At 42.1% G+C, this 26,128-nt stretch overlaps 1 protein-coding gene across 4 annotated transcripts in view; it reads right to left on the bottom strand.

Annotated features, from left to right (window-relative positions):
• itsn1 (intersectin 1 (SH3 domain protein)) overlaps positions 1-25,645 on the bottom strand; it is a 108,133-nt gene extending 82,488 nt beyond the window's left edge. For 2 of the 4 annotated variants that reach the window (XM_034185690.1, XM_034185691.1), the window contains exons 1-4: positions 25,502-25,644; positions 4,529-4,588; positions 1,806-1,898; positions 289-352 (exon numbers count right to left, since the gene is read on the bottom strand). In XM_034185690.1, coding sequence (XP_034041581.1) covers positions 289-352; positions 1,806-1,898; positions 4,529-4,556 — 185 coding nt within the window. In that variant the 5' untranslated portion in view covers positions 4,557-4,588; positions 25,502-25,644. Of the gene's footprint in view, positions 1-288; positions 353-1,805; positions 1,899-4,528; positions 4,589-25,501 lie in introns of all 4 variants that reach the window. The other 2 variants (XM_034185693.1, XM_034185692.1) reach the window with 2 other exon arrangements.
• Between the last annotated feature and the right edge of the window lie 483 nt (positions 25,646-26,128).

Here is a 26,128-nt window from a genome sequence, read left to right as displayed (position 1 = left end):
TTAGAACGTAACTCCCGCGATAAACGAGGGACCACTGTACTCGCGTTAACAATCGGGATGAACTGATCTATCTATCCGTTCTCTGCATTATTTAAGGTAGATGTTCTGGGCTTTTCCATAGCACAACGAATATTAAAACCTGGTTTGTCCTTGTCATAGCGGCATGTTTACCAGCACGTAAACACAGACTTAATCATGAAATGAAACTGTGCAAAACTTTTGACATGTGACTTTCTGACGTCTGTCACTGTGTGAGTTGATGTTCAATTTCCTGATCTTGTGGCTCACCAGATTTGGGCCAAGATGGGTGGGGGCAGTCCAGATTGAAGGAAGAAGTTCTTGGCCTGGTCTCCTGAGAAACAGAAGACATGGAAGGACATGACAGACTGAAGACTGTCCTCACTCATGTATCTTTCCTCTAACTGGTACAACATTACATAAGCTTGAGCTCATTTCTCCACCAAGAGCAAACAATCGGCCCACTCTGGGTCTCCTTCCAGATCAGAATGTGTTAATTCATAACCAGGAGTAGCATCCTTGTACCGATAGACATCACGATTTAGAACTTAAAGTAGACATGCATTGAAATAAATGCAGTCAGATCTGTGGACCAAAAAATGACTTATATTTACACGTAAGATCCTTCTGAATGTAGTAAAGTAAATCTGCAAGCCCAGATCTGTCATTCAACGGAGAAATCTTCATTTAAAAATGACAAATTTACAGCTAAAATTTAGCCCTCCGCAAAACTGTCATCACATCCGGGACGCTGCCAAGACGTCAGGGAAAAGACCCTATTCCCAGCATGCATTGCACGCGCCAACTGTAATTTGTGGATTTACGTCAGTTTGCATCTGCACCTGTTTCTTGTCTTATACGGAAGGATCTACTTTTTTTAAAACTTCATATTGTCTTGCAGTATGCTTGGTGAGTACACATTTCTTTTATTTGTGCTTGAAAATTATTTTGGGGGACTTTTTCATACGCCCGTTTGATTGAGTGGTGTCGCATTGAAAATCTACTGTGTTTCGCCTCCGGTGTTACCGTTGCGGGGTACGGAGGCGGGAACCGCAAAGAATCCAAGTCATTAAAAAGATATAAACCTCTCTCAGCGGCCACGGAGCTCTGCGGCTCTGATTACCGAGACGTGCGGCGCTGCGGAAAGTCTGTCCTTGCAGCTACAGGTGTCACCGGCCGCTCCGCATCAAAACAGCGAGCGTATTTTCTGGACTTGTGCCAAGTTGGCTGCACCTCCATTCAGTAGACAGGGATGTGGTGCCGGCTGCACAGCAGACACGGGGGTGTGAGTGGCCCGCTGCGGCGTTTACTGAGCACACAGACTCAGTAAGCGCAGCGGAGGCAGACAGCGAGGCATTGGAGAAGAACGTTGCCCGCTGTCGATGTCGCCACTGATCTGAGCATGCAGAGCTGTATCTCACATTCATTGCAGCTTACTTTTGGATGTTGAAACCAGGATGTGTATAACAGTAACATTACTAACAGATAAAATCAATTTCAATGCGGGATCGGACTGAAGGCAGGAGCGCTCCGTCTTCTGCCGGACGTCACTGCAATGACCCGGATGTACAAACAGTTTTTGCTGAGGGCCAAATTTTAGCTGCAAATTTGTAATTTTTAAATGAAGATTTCTCCGCTGAATTACACATTTGGGCTTGCAGATTTACTTTACTGCATTCATAAGGGTCTTATAAATACATATCAGCTACTTCTTTCTGAGATCTGACCACATTTATTTTAATGCAGGTCTACTTTAACAATGAGAACGTCAAGCTGACTGTTAGTACCTGTGATAAAACCGCCAGCAGTTGGAGAGAGGCTGTGAAACTGCTGGTCATGTTTAGCTCTCTCGTCCAAGGAGATCAGAAACACATCTGGACCTAACACGCCCACAAAGACACAAAGAGATGGTTTGGGATTAGCCAACAATCCTGGAAGTCCAGACAAAGTAAAAAAAAAAAAAAAAAAAAAGCATTAAGACAATGTGTTAGTCATGAGTTTCAGTTCTTGTAAAGCAAGTCCGATGAAGTGACGCATACACAACAGACGGATGAAGAAAGAGAACAAATGAAAAACCCACGTGTTTTCTTTAAAAGCTGAGCAAATTGAGAGTAAATGTACGACTCAATAGATATGAATTTGACAGATAACTTACTGAAAGCAATGTCGCCAAACCACACAGAGCTGAGATTAAAGACAACGCACAACATGAATGGAGGTTCGTCTCAAAACACACTTAAAAGTTATATGTTCACACTCTGAGAACAACTGAGGTTCACTGTCCAAGAGCCAATAAAGACTTTAAAACCTGAATTTCAGGCAAAAATGAGCCCAAGTACTTGCAGGTGATCACTGACTTTCCACCAGAATTACACAGATTTTAGTTTAACAGCGGTTCAATAGTCCCAACATATACTCAGGTGTCCTTAAAAGTAAAAAAAAAATTTTTTTTACATTATTTTTTAAAAATTTTATATACATTATGGTAAATATACTAATATTGTGAATTATACTTTAGAACTTGTGTCTACCTTTTTTTTTTTAGTTTTTTAAATTATTTTTCTTATTTTTTACTTTTTTTTCTACTACTCTGCCACAGATGAAATTCTGTGCTAACTTAAGCGCGGGTCACAACCCACCGTGCATTTTTTTTTTTGCCGTACGTTTTCTGTGGATGCCACGGCCACTACGTTTTGTGAAAATGTACGGAGGCAGTAGCAAGAGGAGGGAGGGAGTACGTTCAACGCACGTCTCTAGGAGTGTGTGTTATGAGCGGGACCGGAGCGGCAGGTGTTTTTCGGCGTCGGCGATGCATGAGCATGTCCAGCCTGTTAGTGAAAAGTCACACAAGGTGTGAAACACTGATAGAGGAATATATTCACTACACACTTGATTACCAGATTTTTAAATTTCAACTTAATTCGAATTTATATATGTGTATCACAATCTTCAAGATCTGATACCTACAATTTCATTCCATAGTATGTGGTGAGTAGCATACCGCCTCTGTACAGATTTGATTAATTCAATAGAAATTGAATGAAAATGTGCTGCTTTGAATCCGTACTGAGGCAGTACTCACAACGTGCGTCATCTGTACTGCTAGTGAATCTGCAGTCTGACCGCAGCGAAAGTTCTGCATGCACTAAAACCTCTACGGTGTGTCTGCGTGCTCTTAAATTCATACTGCGGCAGTACTTACGACGTACGGATCTCCAAATTTAGCCCACCTTTTATGCAAGTAGACTGCACGCACGTTCAAGTACGACGGGTTGTGACCACGGCTTTAGCTCAAGCGACTGGGATGAGGATCAGCACCTCCAAACCTGAGACCATGGTCCTCTGTCTGAAAAGGTTGAACTAAGTTAGTATTACAAGTGGAGGAGTTCAAGTATCTTGTGGTTTGGTTCACAGGTGGGGGGTGAGATGGAGCGTGAAGTGGACAAACATCGGGGCTGTACTTGAGGCCATGCGGATGCCACACCAGACAGCTGCGACAGAGAAAGGGCTAATCAAGAAGGCAACGCTCTCGATTCACCAGTCAGCTCACTCTCCTGTCCTCATTTATGAACTCTGGGTAGTGACTGAAAGAACATGATTGCAGTTGCAAGTGGTGGAAATGAGGATCATCTGTAGGTTATCTGATCTTACACTCAGGGACAAGGTTAGAAGTTTGAATAACCAGGAGGAACTCAGAGTACAACCGCTGATCTTTTGCATCAAATGAAGCCAGCTAACGTGGTTTGGCTATCTTCGCCAGATGCCTGAACCATCTCAGGGAGGTCTTCCAGGCACATCCAAGTTGGAGGAGGCCCCCTGGGGAAGACACGGGACATGCTGGAAGGATTACACCTCCCAGCTAGCTTGGGAACACCTTGGGATGACCCTGGAAGAGTTTGAGGGCTTGTCTGAGGATAAGGAAGTGTGGGATGAGCTGCTTAGTGTGCTGTGACCACGATGTGGACCAAAATACATGGCAGAAAATGAATGAATGACTGACTTAATACACGATTGTTTATTAATTTGCAGAGATGCCGTGGCGGGCTTCTTTAAAAAAAGGTAGTGTGGTGCATAGTGGATTATACTACTACTACTACTACTACTACTATTACTACTACTTCTTATGTAGCCCTTTCTAACCTTACATACAAAGTGTTTCCCAAAATAAGTTTAACGAATGAGCACTCTAGCGTCTTCGGGTTTCAGTCATCATAAGGATACTCTTCAAATGGGCAGCATTATTTAAATCATGTATCATGATATGCATTTATTAATATGGGGGGGGAAAAAACGTATTTATTCTGTCATACTGCCCAGCCCTAGTTATTGTGTAGCAAACTGGACAGGAAGCACTCATTCATAATGTGTTAATTCATTCATCTATTCACTCATTGGTGCCTGATGGATATCATGTTGGATTAATGGTTCAGTAAACTGCTGTCCTGATCAAACTGGCCATAAGCACATGAGGCAACAATAATAATTCAAACTCACAAACAATAATACTAACCTGTGAACGCAGTGGGAAACTGTGCCATGGTTCACTCAGTCTTCAGCATCTGCACAACACCTGTGAAACATGTGAAGGAGAAAAAAAGAGGTCTAGTCCATTTAATTTTATTTAGTCATATAAAGCAGCCTGCAGCTGCTGCTGTTTATCACAGACAACAGTCACCAGTGCTGTTAACTCTCAGTTTTATGATAAAAAGTGATCACCCATAGAAATATCTGAACATTGCAATGTTCAGATGTTTCTATGATAATAAAATGTTTCACAGCTTATTATCATTTAATTTTAACATCTTTTCAGATTTAATTTTACAACCCCAATTCCAATGAAGTTGGGACGTTGTGTAAAATGTAAATAAAAACAGAATACAATGATTTGCAAATCCTCTTCAATCTGTATTCAACTGAATACACCACAAAGACAAGATATTTAATGTTCAAACTGATAGACTTTTTCGTTTTTGTGCAAATATTTGCTCATTTTGAAATCGATGCCTGCAACACGTTTCAAAAAAGCGGGAACAGTGGCAACAAAAGACTGGGAAAGTTGATGAATGCTCAAACAACCCTTGTTTGGAACATTCCATAGGTGAACAGGTTAATTGGAAACTGGTGAGTGTCATGATTGGGTGTAAAAGGAGCATCCACTTTGTGAACAACTGTGTGAAAAAAATAGTCCAACAATTGAAGAACAATGTTTCTCAATGTTCAATAGCAAAAAATTTAGGGATTCATCATCTAGTAAGTCCCTTCGGCTGCTCCCTTGTTTGCACTCGGGGTCGCCACAGCAAATCCGAGGTGGAGTTGGCATAGGTTTTATGCCGGATGCCCTTCCTGACGCAACTCCACATTACATGGAGAAATGTGGCAGGGGTGGGATTTGAACCCGGAACCTTCTGCACTGAAACCAAGCACATTAACCACTTGGCCACCACCCCTGCTGGGGATTCCATCATCTGCAGACCATAATATAATCAGAAAATTCAGAGAATTTGGAGAACTTTCTACACATAAGCAGCAAGGCTGAAAACGAACATTGAATGCCCGTGACCTTCGATCCCTCAGGCGGCACTGCATTAAAAACCGACATCATTGTGTAAAGGATCTTACCGCGTGGGCTGAAGAACACTTCAGAAAACCACTGTCAGTTAACACAGTTCATCACTACATCAAATTAAAACTCTACCATGCACAGGACGCTTCAACAAAGAGCCCTACAGGTGCCCACAACTGCAGAGGGAAGGGCTAAAGAACAACAACTTGTCTGGAAAGCCCTCACAGTATGTGGGTACCCAGGATGGTCCCTGGACAAAGTGCAGAAGTTCCAGAGAACAAAGAGACCAGATAGACAGGAGACGGAGACAAGAAGAAAAGGAGTGTCTCTCCCTTATTTAGCAGGAGTAGGGGAAAAACTACAGAGGATCTTCAGACAGCACAAAATCCCAGTTTACTTTAAACCGGTTAACACCTTGAGACAGAAATTAGTTCACCCTAAGGACAGGATCCCTAGTTATAAACAGAGCAATGTAGCGTATTCTATCAGATGTCAGGAAAACTGTAACAAACACTACATAGGTGAGACTAAGCAACCTTTACACAAAAGGCTATACCAGCACTGCAGAGAGGGCGCCAGTGGACCTCAGTCTGCAGTTCATCTCCACCTTAAAGACACTAATCACACGTTTGAGGACAAGGAAGTTAAAATATTAGCCAGAGAGAAGAAATGGTTTGAGAGAGGGGTCAAGGAGGCACTCTTTGTGAAACGTTTGAAACCCAGCCTTAACCGGGGAGGGGGTCTGAGACACGCTTTATCCCCTGTTTACAATGGGGTACTCAGGTCAAAGCAGTTTCAGCCTTTTGTTCATGGTAATGAGTCATTCACGTCATCAGCAGAGTCGTCAAGGGAGCCATCAGGAGAGGGTCCGTCCCATCATTAGGAGGGACAGCTGCCCTGTCATTAGGAGGGTGCTAACTAGAGCATAATAGGTGCTAATTAGAGCTATTGTTTAGTCACTAGCCTATAGCAGTCTGCCTCTCGGTAGGAGGGGTCTGGTTAGGTTTAAAACTCCAGCTTTTGTGACTTCTTGATTATTCTTCTCTACAAGAGTCAAGACAGAAGTCAGACTACCAGAGCAAGAATTTTAGCTGAGGAAGCTTCTGCGATTTGAAGCGAAACGTTCTCGCGTCAAGCAACCCAGTCCAGTCGAAGATTCAAGCTTCTCTACTATTCTACCATGCACAGCAAAAGCCATACCTCAACAACATCCAGAAATGCCGCCACCTTCTCTGGGCCCGAGCTCATTTGAAATGGACAGACGCAAAGTGGAAAAGTGTGCTGTGGTCTGATGAGTCCACATTTCAAATTGTTTTTGGAAATCATGGACTTTGTGTCCTCCGGACAAAAGAGAAAGAAAAACCATGCAGATTGTTACCAGCGCAAAGTTCACAAGCCAGCATCTGTGATGGTATGGGGGTGTGTTAGTGCCCATGGCACGGGCAACATACACATCTGTGATGGCACCATCAATGCTGAAAGGTACATCCAGGTTTTGGAGCAACACATGCTGCCATCCAATCTTTTTCAGGGACGTCCCTGCTTATTTCAGCAATACAATGCCAAGCCACATTATGCACGTGTTACAACAGCATGGCTTCGTAGTAAAAGAGTGCAGGTACTAGACTGGCCTGCCTGCAGTCCAGACCTGTTGCCCATTGAAAATGTGCGGCGCATTATGAAGCGCAAAATACGACAATGGAGACCCCAGACTGTTGAACAACTGAAGTCATACATCAAGCAAGAATAGGAAAGAATTACACCTACAAAGCTTCAACAATTAGTGTCCTCAGTTCCCAAACGGTTATTGAGTGCATCAGAAGGAAAGGTGATGTAACACAGTGGTAAACATACCACTGTACCAGCTTTTTTGAAATGTGTTGCAGGCATCCATTTCAAAATGAGCAAATATTTGCACAAAAACAATAACGTCTATCAGTTTGAACATTAAATATCTTGTCTTTGTGGTGTATTCAATTGAATGTAGGTTGAAGAGAATTTGCAAATCACTGCATTCTGTTTTTATTAAATTTTACACAACGTCCCAACTTCATTGGAATTGGGGTTGTACATCAAAATCAGGTGAACAGTTATGAACAATCAGAGGTGGTTTTGATGGCCACCAAACCTTGGCTTTGGAAGTGGAAGGAACAGACAATCTCATTTTCCACAGAACAAGTCGCACGTCTCTGCATTATCAGCTCTTTATTTTGAGATTTTTGTGCACTGTTGTGTAATTTTTAGTCATGACATTTATTCTTTTATTATTGGAATTCATTTTGTTTAATGCGTTGATTCCTGAGAAAGCCCTCTGTATGTAAATGGTCATTCTAATTACTATTATTAGGTGAGGTGATGGGTCTAGTGGTTAAGCACTGGGCTTATATAAATGCAGTCCATTTCTTCAGAAATCTGACTTTAATCTCAAAACTCTGTTCTTCCTTTTGGCCCTCAACTATTCTCTTCATAGTTCTCAAGTTAATTTTCCAGTCTGCTGCACCTTGATGTTGAAATTGTGAATTTCTACCTTGTTCCCAGTACAACAGCTGTAACATTATCATTCTTGTACCTTTAAAGATGACTGATGCACATTAATACTATACATTAAACGACACAGCAGATAAACAGAATATCGTTAGGTGATGTTTTATCAGGCATGACTTTGTTTGTTTGTTTGAATTTGAGGAATGAGTAACACTCTGCTGAGTACTCTGACCACTGAATGACCACTTAAGGAACAAGCATTTATTTATTTATGCAGGACAAGCTGTGTGAGCATTCACACGCCCGCTCCTTTACACACATTCTGGCATGATCGGAAAGGAAAACGATGAACAGGTTTCCACAGAAAGTTAGTGAAACACTTCACTTGTTAAAAAGTCAACAGTAATTCCAGGCCACAGAGATTCTGTGACGTTATTAACAAAGTGACCAAAAGACAAAAAATAAATAAAATAATAACACCAGTAACATGAGTATGATTAATAATAATCATTTTTGATTTTGTAGCTGTTTTTCTTGCAGACAATAAAAAAAAAACGTCTTGGTTGGTATGAGTCCCTGATATGACATGATGGAAAAGGACTGACTGACATTAGGGCTGCAGCTATCGATTATTTTAGTAACTGAGTGTTCTATTGATTATGTGGATTATCGATTATGTGTAGGGGGAGTGATAGTCTAGTGGTTAAAGCTTTGGGCTTGAGACCAGAGGATCCTCAGTTAAAATCCCCGCCTGACTGGAAAATGACTAAAGCCCCGTTTACACATAGACTGTTTTGTCGGCGGGTAGTACGTAGACTGAAGTTCGCGGTAGTTCCGGCTGTTTTCGCAGTGGAAAGGAGTGGAGCATTTCGCCGGCATTTTGACCGCCGTACTATCCGCAAATAGGTGGATAAAACGCCGCTAAATCCGCCGAATAAAGCGGCGTTTTGATGCCGTAGCATCCTGCACACGTCAGGCAACGGGGGTTAATACCCAGTTCTATCCTTTACAATCGCAGGTTAAGACACGTGTGAGAACGGCGGTGTTCTGCTGCCGCCGATAATGCCCTGTGTACCTCTGGTTAATACCCAGGTTTTTATCCAGGCAAATCCTGCGTTACTCCAGGATCATTTGCATATAGGCACCGCCCCCAGAGTATAATAGGCTGAAGCAGCAGGAATACATGCCTCTGTCACTGCAGGGGGAGGGAGATCATCCTCAGCCTTTTCTTCTCCTTCCTTTCCCCCTCCTCAACGTGTTGCTCCATCTCCACCACAGGCCTCCCCTCTGCTTCTGAACCAGTGGTAAGTCCTTGCCGCTGCCAGCTTTCTTTTAGGAGGCATACTGGAGCTTCTCTGCAAAAATATCTGGAGCTGGCCGTGAGTGAGAGGCCTGCATGCAGCGCGCTAGCATTTTTATACTGACCGCCGCCTATCGGCCGTTTGGAACGCCGTTTTATCCTGTCCGCTAGCGCCGCAGTTTTGTCTGCCTCTGTCGCAGGTTAAAACGCTGTTGTGTACGCCGATATGGGCTCTATCTCCATTTTATACACCGTTGATTAGGGATACAACGCCGGCCGCTGAATAACGGCGGTGTAAACTGCGGCACTACAGGAAGGGACAGGATGAAACGGCGATTAAAAAGTATCAAACGCCGTTGTTCGCGAGGTCTCTGTCGTCACGTGAATTCTCCGGAATTATTTGACATGTTGAATAATTTTTTTCGACGATTCCCGGTGAAGATGGAACTACGCCACGCCCCCTAGCGCTGGCGTTAACAACGGCGTTTGATCCCTAAGACGGCCTGGAGGAGCCAAAAACTCTTCCGGAACGTTTCCGGGAGCTCTTACCGTCTATGTGTAAACGGGGCTTAAGGGCCCTTTGCAAGGTCTTTAATCCCCTAGTTGCTCCCGGTGTGTAGTGAGGGCCTTGTATGGCAGCACCCTGACATCGGGCTGAATGTGAGGCATTATTTCTAAAGCGCTTTGAGTGTCTGATGCAGATAGAAAAGTGCTATATAAATGCAGTCCATTATTATTCCGCCGATTAATCGAGTAATCGGATAAAAAGTATTTTTGTGTTTTTAAACATCACAATGGTGCTGCTCCATCGCACAGATTGTCAAATTTAGTGTATAACTGTTTTCCTGTGCGATTATTTATTTTTTTCACATGTTTACAAGTTTTGGATCTTTCCCGGTGTCAGGAGCTCAGCACTCTCCTGTTGACGTTCCAAAGTGATGCACGTGCAGTGCAGGAGCTATGATGGAAGGGAGAGTGCTGAGATGGGTGGGGGACTGAGCTCCTCACACCGGACCATAAGCGCAGGCGCAGTCAGGCTGCACGTGAATGTGAGCACAGCCTGTGAAACACTGGTCTCTGGAGTGCAGCTTTTCCACAAAACCCACGCTCATAAATCCGCTCTACACACGGCCCATGAAAATTTGACATAAAGTGCACATAGAGCGGACAGCAAAATTGTGTCTTTTTTTAAAAATAGACAAACACACTGCTTCGCTTTAAAGGACATGTCGCATATGTTTTAACATCCCAGTTAGCAATACAACATCAAAGTACTCATGATTGTAAGTCTCCCTTCGCACATGCGCTCATAATTAGTGGTTTCTGATGTTTTTTATTCCTCTCCTAGTAAGTCCCTTCGGCTGCTCCCTTGTTTGCACTCAGGGTCGCCACAGCAAATCCAAGGTGGATCTGCATGTTAAATTGGCACAGGTTTTACGCTGGATGGCCTTCCTGACGCAACTCCACATTACATGGAGAAATGTGGCAGGGGTGGGATTTGAACCCAGAACCTTCTGCACTGAAACCAAGCGCACCCCTGCCTGAAGCGAGGAAATAGGTGCATTTCCAACAAACGTCTCACTCTGCAATTCTTGGCATTTCTCTGCGTGTGACGTAGTTAAGAGCATAAAAGAAACATCCCAGACGGAGACAGACGGAGAATAACTAATGCGGTTATGTCCGATAACAAGGTTTCTGTGGTTTTCTTTGAAAGCAGCGGCTCGGATTTACAGAGGAGACGACACACTTCACCCCAAAACTCTTAACTTTTTCAGAGTCTGTTGGATTTTGGAACTTAAAGTGTGGTGACGCTGCTGTTTGTAACAGCTGCTGGTTTTACTGCTGATGTGATCACGGACATGCCTGGACACGCAGATGTACGAGATCTGTTAGAAAAGTATTGGACCTTTTTATTTTTTGCAAAAACCTGATGGATTTAAATCACGTGTGCTTGCATGAGCAAACCTTGAACCTTCGTGTGCATGCATGAACTTTTTCACACCTGTCGACTGCATCATTTTCTGGTAAGCAGCCATTGTGCAGTGAGCTCGGCGGATTTTCATTTCCAGGAAAAAGACAGAACAACTGGAGCAGCGCCGCATCAAATTTTGCCAGAAACTGGGCGACATCCAGGTGGAAACCATTCGGATGATTCAGACCCCCATGCTTCACGGTTGGGATGGTTTTCTTGGGGTTGTTCTCATCATCTAAACATGGTAAGTGGAGTTGATTCCAAAAAGCTCTATTCTGGTGAACGTCAAACGGCCTGGACATGTACTGGCTTGAGCAGGGGGACCTTGCTGCCCTGCAGGATTTTAAACCATGACAGCATCATGTGTTACTAATGTAATCTTTGTGACTGTGGTCCCAGCTCTCTTCAGGTCATTGACCAGGTCCTCCTGTGTAGTTCTGAGCTTTCTCAGAATCATCCTTGCCCCACAAAGTGAGCTCTTGCATGGAATCCCAGACCAAGGGAGATTGACATTCATCTTGTGTTTCTTCCACTTTCTAATAAATAATCATAACAGTTGTTGTCTTCTACCAAGATGCTTGCCTGTTGTCCTGTAGTCCAGCCCAGCCTTGTGCAGGTCTACAGTTTTGTCCCTGGTGTCCTTAGACAGCTCTTTGGTCTTGGCTACGGTGGACAGGTTGGAGTGTGATTGATTGAGTGTGTGAACAGGTGTCTTTTATACAGGTAAAAAGTTCAAACAGGTGCAATTAATACAGGTAAAGAGTGCAGAATAAGAGGGCTTCTTAAAGAAAAATAAACAGGTCTGTGAGAGCCAGAATTCTTGCTGGTTGGTAAGGGGTCACATACTTATTTGCAGCAGTAACATACAAATAAATTATTTAAAAAAAAATCATACATTGTGATTTCCAGATTTTTTTTTTTTTTAGATTATGTCTCTCACAGTGGACATGCACCTAAGATGAAAATTTCAGACCGCTCCATGATTTCTAAGTGGGAGAACTTGCAAAATCGGAGGGTGTTCAAATACTTATTTTCCTCACTGTATATATTTATTAGATTTTTCACAGTTATATACAATACTTATTAGCATTTTTAACAGGCTGTGTTCATGACTAATTGCTGCAGGTGCACTGAACCTTCTCACAGCTGCTGCTTTTACCGTGACTGCACATCAAAATGAACAGTTATCACTTAAAAACGAGTTGTCATAACATGACATCACACTTGTGTAAACTTTGGAATTAATCTGTGCCTCCATTCCTCATGTTAACAGATATATTCCATTGAAGCGCACGCTGGGACGCTTTTAGTAACGACGTCACCTGTCGGAAACACACGAGTACTCACGAGTATTTTGTTTTCGGAAGTCTCTGAAGCTGTTTGCTGCAATTGCCGTATATTTTGAAACCGGTCACGGCAGTGCACAACATAATCCTGGTGAGTCATCGGATTGTCACTTATAGCCTAAATCTAAATTGGTATAATTACAGTGCGATATGTCCTTTAAATGCGCACCAAGTCTATTTCAGATGATCAGCATGGACCCTCTTCCTCTTAAAAGGCTTTATTTTACTCTGTGTGTCGCGTTGGAAAGCTGTAGCTTTTAGTGCTATACTGATTAGCTCTTACAGGGCTTATGCGCATGCTCTAGTCTTCTTCTGTTGTTTTTCTGGAGACATTACAGCGCCATACACAGGCCTGGCATATGTACTACAATGTTAAATGGAGCTTTGAGGCAAAGAATTTGCCTTGAACATTTTTTGTAATTGGATTATTCGAGTTACTCAACTAATCGTTTCAGCCCTAGTTTGCATTCCCACTGAGCACTGCTGCATCCTCACAACAAAGCACGTGTAAAAGAACAACTTTTCCAACATTACAGAGAAACATTACTTTCTTTACAATAAAACAACAGGGGAATATGAAGCACAGTTAAATGCCACAAATACCACACATGCAACAACAACAACAACAAACTTTTTCATCACCACTTGAATAGTGTGACATACAGTCATCAGGATGTCACTTTCATTTAGATATGTTTTGGATTTATTTAAATGTGTGTTGGAGGATCGGTGTCTCATTATCATCACAGATGGAGGACAAAATGACCACCTTAAGTAGGTCAGCAAAACAAAGCTCCCCCAAACATTCTTGAGGATCGCACTAACAAAGAGCTGAATGAAACCGCTGCAGAAGATTTGTTAATTTCCCCCAAAAGCAAAGAAACACTCACAATCCTGCTGAAACAATTACTTGAACTAAAGTAATTTGAGTCATAATTAGAAGGGCACTAAAGACCCACAACACTCCAATGTGCACTTTTAAACAAACACAATAAAATAAGCTTTTCAAACTGTTTTGGCCCAAACCCTTTTGGGTATATGCTTAAGAAATTTATACTCAAATATAAGTAAACATCTGTGAGCAAGTTCACAAAAAGATTTCTCTCACTCTGCCATAACAGTTGTTTGCATGTATTATACACTATACTGGTGATGAAATACCTGAATAAATAAAATTGATCAACTCTGTATCGAAGAACCCAGTGGGTCAGACTGTAAAACAAGCATGCAGTATGAATACATTTAGTGGGACAGTCACAACCGCAACAGAGGAGGACAGCTAGGTTAAGGTCAGGCTAACTGTAGTACTGGTCATTTCAAAAAGTATATTTTCATTTAGTGAGGTCCACATATTAGTCCACATATTTAGCTCAGACATTAAAGGAGACCATGCATCCAGGCACATCTGTTCAGTGGCAACAAGAAGCAGTTTACTCTAAGTTCTTTGTGCCTTGCACAGTAACATTAGCTGTTAGCTTCTGCTTGCTAATGTGGTGTTTTCATTATAAATAACTAATGTTGCAAATTAAATTCATCTGGCCTCTTGTTGCATGGAGCGGAAGCACCATGTTTAAAAAATAACTGACTTACAGACCTATGCGACAACAACAGTCATGACACTTGAGTGAAAATTTGCTGTTGGTCACATTATCTTGTGCAAAGAATAAAAGTTAAACTTTGTTTTTAACCTGATCAGCATCTAGAGTATGGGCTCTACGTCCCCTTGAGTGCTTATGTTGAATTAGTGGGATTAGTCTACATCAGTGATTCTCAACCGGGGTGCCGTGATCGATCGTCAGGGGTGCCGCGGGTATTTTTCATATTCGCGATTACCGTGAATTATTTATTTTATTCATAAAGCATAAAACAACTCAGAATCTGATGTCAAACGTGCTGCAGCCTCGCTCTCGTCTTAATGTGGGACAATAACAAGGAGGCTGACGGCCGATTAAAACAGTGCTGTCTCCTTCAAAAGCCGTCTAAAATGCGGAGCTGTCGGTGTGTGTGTCTGTGCCTGTGTGTGCGCGCGCGGAGTTAACAGGCTGCAGACTGCGAGGGAGGGGGTGAGTGAGGGAGATTCCTGAATGCAGGCGCGACGTTCAGTGCGCAGCGAGCACGGAGCAGAGAGAGGATTTTAACCCAAGTGAACGGAAACATGAAGCTGCCTTTACTTCTCTCTGAACTTTCTCTAAAGGTGTGATTCTGCCGTTACCATCCTGTTCACACCATGTGCGCGTCGTATGCTGAATTTATGAGATCATGAGATGAAATAAATGGTCAAATATCTTTAAAAACATATTTAAAAAATGAGAATATATGAATGAACTGAGCCACAAAAAAAACAATGTTCAGACGCAGAGATCACAAAAAGCAGGTGAGAACTCTGAACTTTAACAGCTGTTATTTTCCAAAGGTATTTATTTGTTCAATCTTGAGCTTAATGCAGTGTTTAAGCACAAAACGTGACTGATGAGGAGAAACAATTTCAGAAATGCAACAGAAACAACCACAAATCAGAAAAAGTTGGGACTGTATGTAAAATGAAGATAAAAATAAAAATGTTGCACCATTCCCCAGTTTCTCCACTCACAGAAGCCAAACGTTCTTCCAGAGTTGTGTAATTATACTACAATAGTAGAATATAAAGAAGGGGAAAAAAAGAAAAAAAAATAGACAATATATTCGTCAATCGCAATTATTTGTCTGACAATTAATCATCTCCAGAAATTCCTAATCGTGACAGCCCTACTTGAGATCAGAGCGCAAAATGCTTGAGGATTTTCGAAATGCGGTGTTTTCTGTATGGATTTTCTATTGCGATAATTGGGTTTTGCGCAAAACCAGAGGTAATAGCATTATAATATTATTTTGGTTGGTGGTGTGCCGCAGGATTTTGTAAATATAAAAAGGGTGCCACGGCTCAAAAAAGGTTGAAAATCACTGGTCTACATAATGAAACCACTGGGATGTAACTGGACTACTGGTGTGTTATCAAAGCAGATGCCACTTTAAGTCCCTCACTGCCACAGAGGCTGAAAAGGCAAAATGAAACCATGACATACACGAGAGTTCCCACTTGTTCCTCTGTGTACGTCCACCTCTTTTCTAATAGTGCCCCCCACCACACACACACACACACACACACACACACACACACACACACACACACACACACACACACACACACACACACACACACACACACACACACACACACACAGCCCAATCTGGTCATTCAGGAGAAGGCCTAACCACATCTTGACAACAGCATTATAAAGTGAGATTAGATATAATCACCCTGTATAATCCAGGGTCTTTTCTAGTAAAATTTAGCAAGGGGGCGACACCAAATGTGAACAAGTGGGGGGTATGGTGCAAAAGACCATTTTGAGATCAAAATGGAGCATTCTGAGGCTTCTTGAAGGACCAGTGTCAGGGGCTCTGCACTCTCCTACAATCAGCACTCCCCCTGCATTCACTTCCCATGTGTCATCGCGGAGCGTTAAGCCCATTTCACACCGAGGCTGCTTCCAGTTGCATCATGTGTCGTCATGACGCCGCCGCGTGGAAGCAACCCAGTGCCAAGCTCAACGCCACAACAGCGCGAGGGGCGCAAAGGATGAAGCAAATCGGACGCCAAAAATTAAACATGTTTAATTTTTTTGGCGTCCTGTGCTTGACGCAGAAATTAAGTTGTTTCAGCGCAAGTCAGAGCAACAGGACGGTACTCAACATGACTGGAAGCCACACCCTCACAATACAACATTACCCGACGCCAATTTATGATTCCTGCTGTGGTCCATTGTTCCCGCAGTATAAATCACGCAGGATTGTTTTTATACCGTGTACACAATGTAGTGAAAACTACATGCTCAAAAAGAGCACACAAAAAAATGCAGCTGCTCGCTGCAGCCAAACTGTGCACTCTGATTCCTCTGTGCAGAGAACCTGCAGGCTGCGTCCTCACCTCCTCTTTGCCCCCTGCTGCGTGCACCTGACGCAGATATTCCTGCGTCATCATGATGCCACAGGAAGCAACTCAAAGCAGCCCCGGTGTGAAAGGGGCTTTAGCAGCACCATGGTGGCGCGCTAGCAGTGATTAACAGATTATCGCCTTGTTTCTCTTTACAACTAGCCTGTTTCTGCTTTAACAGTCTTGTTTCTGCTTAAAATTGACTTTAGAATGATTTAAGAAGTTTGACATCGTCATCTGATGGTTATCACATTATTCAATTTGATCGCTTTGCATGTAGAGAGTCAAACTCAGACGCGCTGTTGTCGCGCTGTGATCGCCCCCGTCCTTTATGTGAAAATGATTGTTGTACAAAAGCTTCAGATGTCTATCGCTGAAATACATGGTGACTGGAGTGCAGTTTTAAGCAGAAATGAGGCGATAATCGGTAAATCGTTGTTGACGCTCCGAAATGAAGCAGGCGCAGTGAAGGCAGGGGGGAGTGCTGAGCTCCTGACACCGGAACAACAACAACAACAACAGAGCATGGGATCTGCATGAAATAGGACATGTTTATGCATTGTTACTGTTATTCTGCCACGTTCTTAGTATTTTGGGAAAAAAAATATGCTGTTTATTACGAACAGGCAATGCTGTTTCTTGGCATCAATGTTATGTACTTACAGAAGAACTGATTGCAGAGGGGAAGGCTGTGTACTAGGAATAATGTTTTTTAATAAATAAATAAACCACGTGATGGTGAACCAATTACGATTGGACACTCACATTGCTCACGTCATCACACAGCTTCTATGAGGAGTACAAAGATGGTGGATGGTGGCTCGAAAGTCCGCAGAGTTAACATTTCAGCAAAAAAGTACCTTTCTATCTCATATCATTAAAAAGTTATTTATAATTTAGTAAATCTTGGTCTCAGCTGTCGCATACAACAGCGTCGGCCCCAGAGGGTTAAACCCTGCACTGAAATCAAGCGCATTAACACTTGGCCACCACCCCTGCCAGGCCAAGATACACCCCTGGTAAAAATTTCATTGAAATCCGCTGAGGATTTTTTGAGTAATCTTGCTAACAATCCAACCAACCAACCAACAAACAAACAAACGGACATGACCGAAAACAATCTCCTTGGCGGAGGTAATAAAATCACGACATATTTACTGATGTGTGTCAATAGCTTACGACGCAGATCGTACAGTGGGCAGAGAATAGGGCACCACAGTCTCATTTGAGGGCAGGAGCTAAAGTGGTATTAATATGATGCATATGACAATTTCTCTATTTCCGGGGAAAAAAAAAAACACTGCATTTTCTCTGAATTTTTGGGCAAATTACATGCAAAGTGAAAATGCAAAGAAAAAGTGACGATGTGGTGGGAAAGTGGACGTGTTGCAGTTTGTTTATGCCCGGAGTACAAATATGTCAAGGTATTTTTGCAGTCAAGAGAACGGCGCTAGTCTGGTTAGCTGTGTAGGCCAACACTTACCAACACAACATCTCCCACTCACTTCATCTTCCCTTCTTCACCAGGAACCGAAAAAAAAAACACTTTTTGCAACTACTTCGTGACTGCAGCCGAAAACAAAACAGTCCACTGTTTGTCCATGTGAAGTTATGCTGTGTGGATATTGTGCAACGGGAGCCGAGGTCCCCATAAGTGGTCAAATCCCAGGATATCATGCAGGGTTCAAATGAGACTGCGGTGCCCTATTCCAACACAGTTGGGGGGTATTGTGTTTGTAAAGGTTTTAGTCCTAGTAGGCATTAATTATTGCTGACTAATGGCATTCATGGAAACAATGCTTTGGAAAATGGGTTTTATTTGGTTTCTTAAAGCCCCTTTCACACCGGGGCTGCTCCCAGTTGCTCCCTATTGCGCCATGACGACGCCGAAAAAACGCGCTGTTTGGAGTTAATTGCCGGTTAATTACTGTGTCGGCTTGCGCCTGATGATGTTTCGTTGCGCTGCGAGTTTGGCTGCCAGTTGCTCCCCCTCATTCTAAACTTTAAATAGCCTCATTTTCTGCCTCTCATCCAGTCTGTTTTCTGAACACAGTACACACGTCGCTGCCCTTGGAAGTAGTAAACTGTTTTTGCTGTCTGTTCTTTCCTTCTTTGACCGCGAGATGCGCACCGTCCTTTAAAGCAAATGTGGAGATGTCTGGAGTTCACCTTGATGTTGACATGTCCTGGACTTATGTCCTTTTTTAACTGTGATAAGAGAGTTTGAGGAGAGAAAGGAACTAACTGCCTGCAGACAATTTTTTTTCTTTTCTTTCCTCCTTTGACCACGAGCTACGCGCGCGCGCGAACGAACCTTCAAGCGAATGTGGAGATGTCTGGATTTCTATTTGATGTTAACATGTCCTGTCTCAGGACTTATGTCCTTTTTTGTCCCTTTTTTAACTGTGATGTGAGAGTTTGAGCAGAGAACAAGGAACTAATGCCTGGAGCCACACTTTTTTTTCTTTTAATTGTTCACATGTGCACGCGTGAACGAACATCCATGAGTGGACTAGAGATGTCCGGAGTTTTTACTGGATATTTCTGGCAATCATTCTGCTTTTTTTTCTTCAGCATGTAATTTTTACTGCATTGAGTACATGGTATAACAACAATCCTGTGTGATTTATACTGCGGGAACAACGGAACACAGCAGGAATCATAAATTGGCTTCGAGTCACGTCGGGTAATGCCTCTTTGCCCCGAATTACGCCTCTTTGCCCCGACTTGCGCTGGAACCACTTCCTTTCTGCGCCGAGCACAGGACGCCAAAAAAATTAAACAGGTTTAATTTTTCGGCGCCCGACTTGCTTCCTCCTTTGCGCCCTCGCGCTGTTGTGGCGCCGAGCTGCATCGTCTTGGCACTGAGTTGCTTCCACGTGGCGTTGTCATAATGATGCACGGCGCAACTGGGAGCAACCGGGAGCACCCCCGGTGTGAAAGGGGCTTAACCCTTAAGCACTAAAGTAAAAACAGAAAAACTTTAATCACAGGTTTAAATTTTACTTGGATCAAATAAAGTTTGCCGAGTATGTTCTGCAGGTATTTTAGGCTTTTCACTGGCAGTGAAGTCTCAAAGCTTTTCATATTCTTTGCTGTGGTTAGTTCGCAGGTGGTGAAATGAGTTCACTGATGAGTAGGGGTGCCGGAAAAAAATCGATTCACGTCCGAATCGCGATTCTTATTTATTACAATTCTGAATCGATCCAAAATGTCCAAGAATCGATTTTTAAAAAGCATTTTTTTTAAAAACATTTTCTTGCTTACTCGCTGTGTGTACTGCTTGTCAGGCAACGGCTTCCGTACTACAGCGTCCCCGCGAGGGGAGGGTCCGGTGTGCTTCAAGCATTCGTGAGCTGCAGCTTAGCATGGCGGACGAAGAGCTAATTCAGCCAGCACCGTCTTTGCTGAAGGCAAATGTTTGGGCGCATTTTGGATTTTATTATTTGCTGCGTAAGAAGGAGCTTGACATTACTTATGCAGTGTGCAAAATCTGCAAAATGAAAGTCAAGTACTTCGAAAATACTTCAAATCCGCAAGCCCACATGCTACACCATCACCGGGAGCTAAAAGAAGCGGAGCAGTGGTCTCTGCCGATTACTGACCAGCGCTTCGCTAAACTGCCAGCCTACTCTGAACGAGCAAAGCAGATAAGTAAATTTACATCTAGAATCACTTGATTAACCTTGTAAATCAAGTGCATTTTCTTAAACATAAACATTTTTTAAGTAATGTAACTATTTCTCAGAGCTCTTTGAATCGAAAATCGATTCTGAATCGAATCATCACCCCAAGAATCGGAATCGAATTGAATCGTGAGTTGTTGTACAATTCACATCCCTACTGATGAGCTCCAACTTCAACAGGTTTCCAGCATATTTTTCACATTTCTGTCTTTTGTGTGAGACTGGTCTTTCAAATCCAAACCACCTCCACTAGTGGGGTTAATGTACATCTAACAACAAACTCTTCTATGGTAGACTGCGTGGCTTTGTTTGTTCATGATCACCAGCAGGAGGAGTCAAAAAGAGACAGACAGCTCCGTGGTGCTGAAATTTTCATTGCACTCCCTGTGCAGATCAGGAGATCTGAACACCTTTAATACAGACACAAACAGACGTGTCGTTTTTCACTTGCTTAGGATTTTATTTTAATTTTTTATCTGTAAACAGAGCCGGGAATTTATTTTGCGTGTACCCAAAGATGCACAGTGTCTTTCAAATGCGTCTTTATGCTCCTTCATGCTTGAGATAAACTGTGGAGAACTCCCTTTATACAGGCATGTGTTCATACAAGAATAATATAACCTGAGGTAATTTCTGTGGATAGTTTAACAGAAGGTAAAAGGTGCAGATTGCATGGATGAGTACAGTCTATGTACGGCACACTCTTAAAATTACTTCACCCCACTCTCAAAATAGAAAACTTGTTCCATTGGAATAAGTTAGGCAATAAGGGATTTATCAAACATTCATACTGTATGCCTGACAAGATTTTTATGGAAGCAGCTGATGATGAGGAAATATTTTGTGGCTCTTCTCGCTGACCACGATTCACTTTAATCAAACCAGACCCATCTTTAATGCAAATATGGTAATATTATTATTATTAGCAATTGCTGAGTGGAACAGTTATATCACTGCAGTGATGCCAGTGTTTCTGCATTATTTGTAAATGAACTACATGCAGCCGCAGCAGAGGTCAGCTGGAACCGCACCCCAGACCACCTCTGTAACTCAGGACACACATAAAAATAAATAAATGCTCTTAGGCACGTACTGCAGTGCCATCTGTCTTGAAATCATGTAACACTCACGGCAAGTATTTTTGTTTTTAAAATTTGGACACACTGTGACCCAACTGCAACTCATCTACAAATGTGTAGGCGTGCATTGTGGACCTACCATGTCGTCATATGTAGGTTCACTTCTTAAAAAGTCTGACTGATAAGGAATTTTGGGGGCCCGTTTTAATACGACTATTACGGAGTAAAAAAAATAAAAATAAAAAAAATCCAATGTCGATATATCTGCAAGTATGGCAATGATTCCGCACATTTCATCAAACCCTTGTAACAAAGAAATCTAACTGAGGCTTGATGTTTTACAATTTAAACATAAATTTTAACATAAATAAACTATCTACATAAACAAACAACCAAGCACCGTAGGTCACACTGCCTTCACTCAGATTGGTAGTTACTATGTCACATCGCTCAGTATTTGCTTGTAATAGGCTTCCCATCTAGTTTTGATGGGGGTCCCGGCCATGCTTGAAAGCATCCTAAAAAAATGGCAGCGTGTCCTCTGCTGGCTACACGATTTAATGTCACTATAATGCCACCGATATATCTGTGAAAGGTTCATATCAGCCAATTGATATACCGGTCGGGCTGTACCCTTAAATCTACTTGGGCTGAGCCACATATCTTGTGATGTAAAGAGCCTTTATAAAGTAATGCCTGAGATAATTGGCCGGCCTACATACCACCCCTACTGCTGAAAGTGTTAGGATTTGGATTACCTTACATAGACATATCTAGGACCTGACTTCATGTGCCTTCTGGCAAACTTTAGCTGACATTTAACATCTACTTAAAAATAAATAAATAAATCTTTGTCTTTGCCCCTCGGGTCTGAAGCTGTGAGTGGTGATGCAACAGTCTGCACTATGTGCAGTTTCTCTTACTGTAGCCACAGAAGCCTATAACTCCCTCAGAGTTGCCATGGGTGCCTTGGTGGCTTCCCTCACTCATTCTTGCATGGTCACTAAGTTTACGAGAAATGCATAGTCCACACAGATTTACCACACAGTAACATACTATCACCAAATCACAAAATAAGACATTCAAAGTCACTACACACAAGCAAGGTGTATGACCAAGTAAAGCTGGCAACAATTGCAAGAAAATCTGAAAATGAGTGGAATGTGTACACAAATGGCTGTAATTCCTAAATGGTTTATGTGATATTTGGTTTATGTGTTATGTGATATTTTTGCATACAAAGTCTTGATCATTTCATGCCAACTCTTTTATGGTTGTGTACAGATTCAAAGACACAAAAATAGTGTCACTGTCCAACCATTCATGAACCTGACTATAATACTATGGAGGAAATGATTCCCAGAACACAAATGATCCTGGATGAGATTTTTATACCTCTCACACTGATCACAAAGCTTGAACCAGCACATTAAATTGCTGCTTTGCATGAAACACCCACCTCACATCAATATTAACAACGGTACTGATTAAAACTGGTGTAACCAACCAGGCAAAAAATAAATAAATAAAATAAAATAAAAATTAAAAAAGGGTTTTTTTTGCTGTTGTGCTGTTACAGGCCAGTCTGACGCCTACTTGTGCTTATTCTTTGCACGGTGCACATTTATCTTAATAATGTATTGTTACTGTAAAAACTTTATCTTTGTGCCAGAAAATTGTGTTATTACAACCCCTGGCAAAAATTATGGAATCACCGGCCTCGGAGGATGTTCATTCAGTTGTTTAATTTTGTAGAAAAAAAAGCAGATCACAGACATGACACAAAACTAAAGTCATTTCAAATGGCAACTTTCTGGCTTTAAGAAACACTAAGAAATCAAGAAAAAAAATTGTGGCAGTCAGTAACGGTTACTTTTTTAGACCAAGCAGAGGGAAAAAAATATGGACTCACTCAATTCTGAGGAATAAATTATGGAATCACCCTGTAAATTTTCAGCCCCAAAACTAACACCTGCATCAAATCAGATCTGCTCGTTAGTCTGCATCTAAAAAGGAGTGATCACACCTTGGAGAGCTGTTGCACCAAGTGGACTGACACGAATCATGGCTCCAACACGAGAGATGTCAATTGAAACAAAGGAGAGGATTATCAAACTCTTAAAAGAGGGTAAATCATCACGCAATGTTGCAAAAGATGTTGGTTGTTCGCAGTCAGCTGTGTCTAAACTCTGGACCAAATACAAACAACATGGGAAGGTTGTTAAAGGCAAACATACTGGTAGACCAAGGAAGACATCAAAGCGTCAAGACAGAAAACTTAAAGCAACATGTCTCAAAAATCGAAAATGCACAACAAAACAAATGAGGAATGAATGGGAGGAAACTGGAGTCAACGTCTGTGACCGAACTGTAAGAAACCGCCTAAAGGAAATGGAATTTACATACAGAAAAGCTAAACGAAAGCCATCATTAACACCTAAACAGAAAAAAACAGGGTTACAATGGGCTAAGGAAAAGCAATCGTGGACTGTGGATGACTGGATGAAAGTCATATTCAGTGATGAATCTCGAATCTGCATTGGGCAAGGTGATGATGCTGGAACTTTTGTTTCGTGCTGTTCCAAGGAGATTTATAAAGATGACTGCCTGAAGAGAACATGTAAATTTCCACAGTCATTGATGATATGGGGCTGCATGTCAGGTAAAGGCACTGGGGAGATGGCTGTCATTATACATCATCAATAAATGCACAAGTTTACGTTGATATTTTGGACACTTTTCTTATCCCATCAAGTGACAGGATGTTTGGGGATGATGAAAAATCATTTTTCAAGATGATAATGCATCTTGCCATAGAGCAAAAACTGTGAAAACATTCCTTGCAAAAAGACACATAGGATCAATGTCATGGCCTGCAAATAGTCCAGATCTTAATCCAATTGAAAATCTTTGGTGGAAGTTGAAGAAAATGGTCCATGACAAGGCTCCAACCTGCAAAGAAGATCTGGCAACAGCAATCAGAGAAAGTTGGAGCCAGATTGATGAAGAGTACTGTTTGTCACTCATTAAGTCCATGCCTCAGAGACTGCAAGCTGTTATAAAAGCCAGAGGTGGTGCAACAAAATACTAGTGATGTGTTGGAGCATTCTTTTGTTTTTCATGATTCCATAATTTTTTCCTCAGAATTGAGTGATTCCATATTTTTTTCCCTCTGCTTGGTCTAAAAAAGTAACCGTTACTGACTGCCACAATTTTGTTTTCCTGAGTTCTTATAATGTTTCTTAAAGCCAGAAAGTTGCCATTTGAAATGACTTTAGTTTTGTGTCATGTCTGTGATCTGCTTTTTTTCTACAAAATTAAACAACTGAATGAACATCCTCCAAGGCCGGTGATTCCATAATTTTTGCCAGGGGTTGCATACTGGTGCACAATAAATTGTGGCTATGCTATGGCTTTCGACTTTCAACTTTAAAAGCAGATCTTGGTTCAAAAAAGGTTGAGCACCCCTGGATTAAAACACATTTGTTTTTTGAAAGCTCTTCTGTCAGTACCATGGAAACCAATCCGTGTCAATCAAATGCATTAACTCATCTCATCCACCCCCACGCAGGCAGGCTGAGAGATCTGAGGGCTTCCTGTGTTGTTTTCTTGGACTACAACATCTGATTCGCTTCCAATCTGGGTGTTTAATTTGTTTTCACACAGAGGATTTGACTGACATCAGGACACATTTTACTGTTAACACATGCTACGCTAACTGGGGATGGGGGTGGGGGGATGGGGGGGAGTCTTAATGTTGTTGAACCATCAAATCCAAACGGCAGCAGTCGATGATCCGATCGGGACACAAGCAGCCTGTGTGGGGGATGCAGTGATTGCACATTAGCATACCGGCTAACTGTTAGCAGCTGGATTACAACGTCCTTACGCCATTCATGCTGCACGAGCAATGTCAAACACCTCTTTGGAATCAAATAACTTTTAGGATGAGGGAAAAAAAGAACCACAGCGGATTCATATGGTCTGCAAACACATTCATCCAATGCAGCTAGCAAACAGCCAAAGCTAACGTTCAGGGACATTCTTCCACATTACACACACACTTTACTTCGCTCTTACCTCGTAGTTTGATATTCATCTTCAAATATTAGATAAAGGAGCTCGGAGTATGGTTATGTAACCATATAACGTGGTGTCTTTTTCCAAATTAGGATGATTTCATCAACAAAACCTTCCACGGCGACTCTCCCGTAGCTCCGAAATCCGACAGACTGAGGGACAGTGGGAAAATGGGGTAACGCTACTATCACATCGCGAGACGTCGTGGTGCTATTTCCATGGCTGTCGTTAGTTGTCGTTGAGGTCTCGCGAGACTACTCAATACATTTGTTAGGACGGTAAATGCTGTGAAAGCGGTCACTGGAGCTGCTGTTCAGTGGCGTACATAGCCCCTAAACCAAACTTAAAACAGTAAAGACCAAATTAGTATCGATTTTTTTGATTATTTTTCTGTTTTATTTTATTTCTTTTTTTTTTTTTTTGAGGACAGCAATGGATGCTCACATTTCACCTGATAGATGGTTATTTCAGAGATGTGGGAAAGGACCGGTTGCTTGCCTGGGTAGGTGGTTGCCATCCAGAACCGAAGGCAATTCCATATTTTGGTATTATCCTCAAAACTTTACATGTACTTTTTACATTTTATGTACACATTGAATTTCGAAATAAATCCAAAAAATGCATATT

Source organism: Thalassophryne amazonica, chromosome 13, assembly GCF_902500255.1.
Source record: "Thalassophryne amazonica chromosome 13, fThaAma1.1, whole genome shotgun sequence".
Lineage (NCBI taxonomy): Eukaryota > Metazoa > Chordata > Actinopteri > Batrachoidiformes > Batrachoididae > Thalassophryne > Thalassophryne amazonica.
The sequence above is the reverse complement of the archived record's forward strand: the minus strand, read 5'-3'. Positions and strand labels throughout refer to the sequence as shown.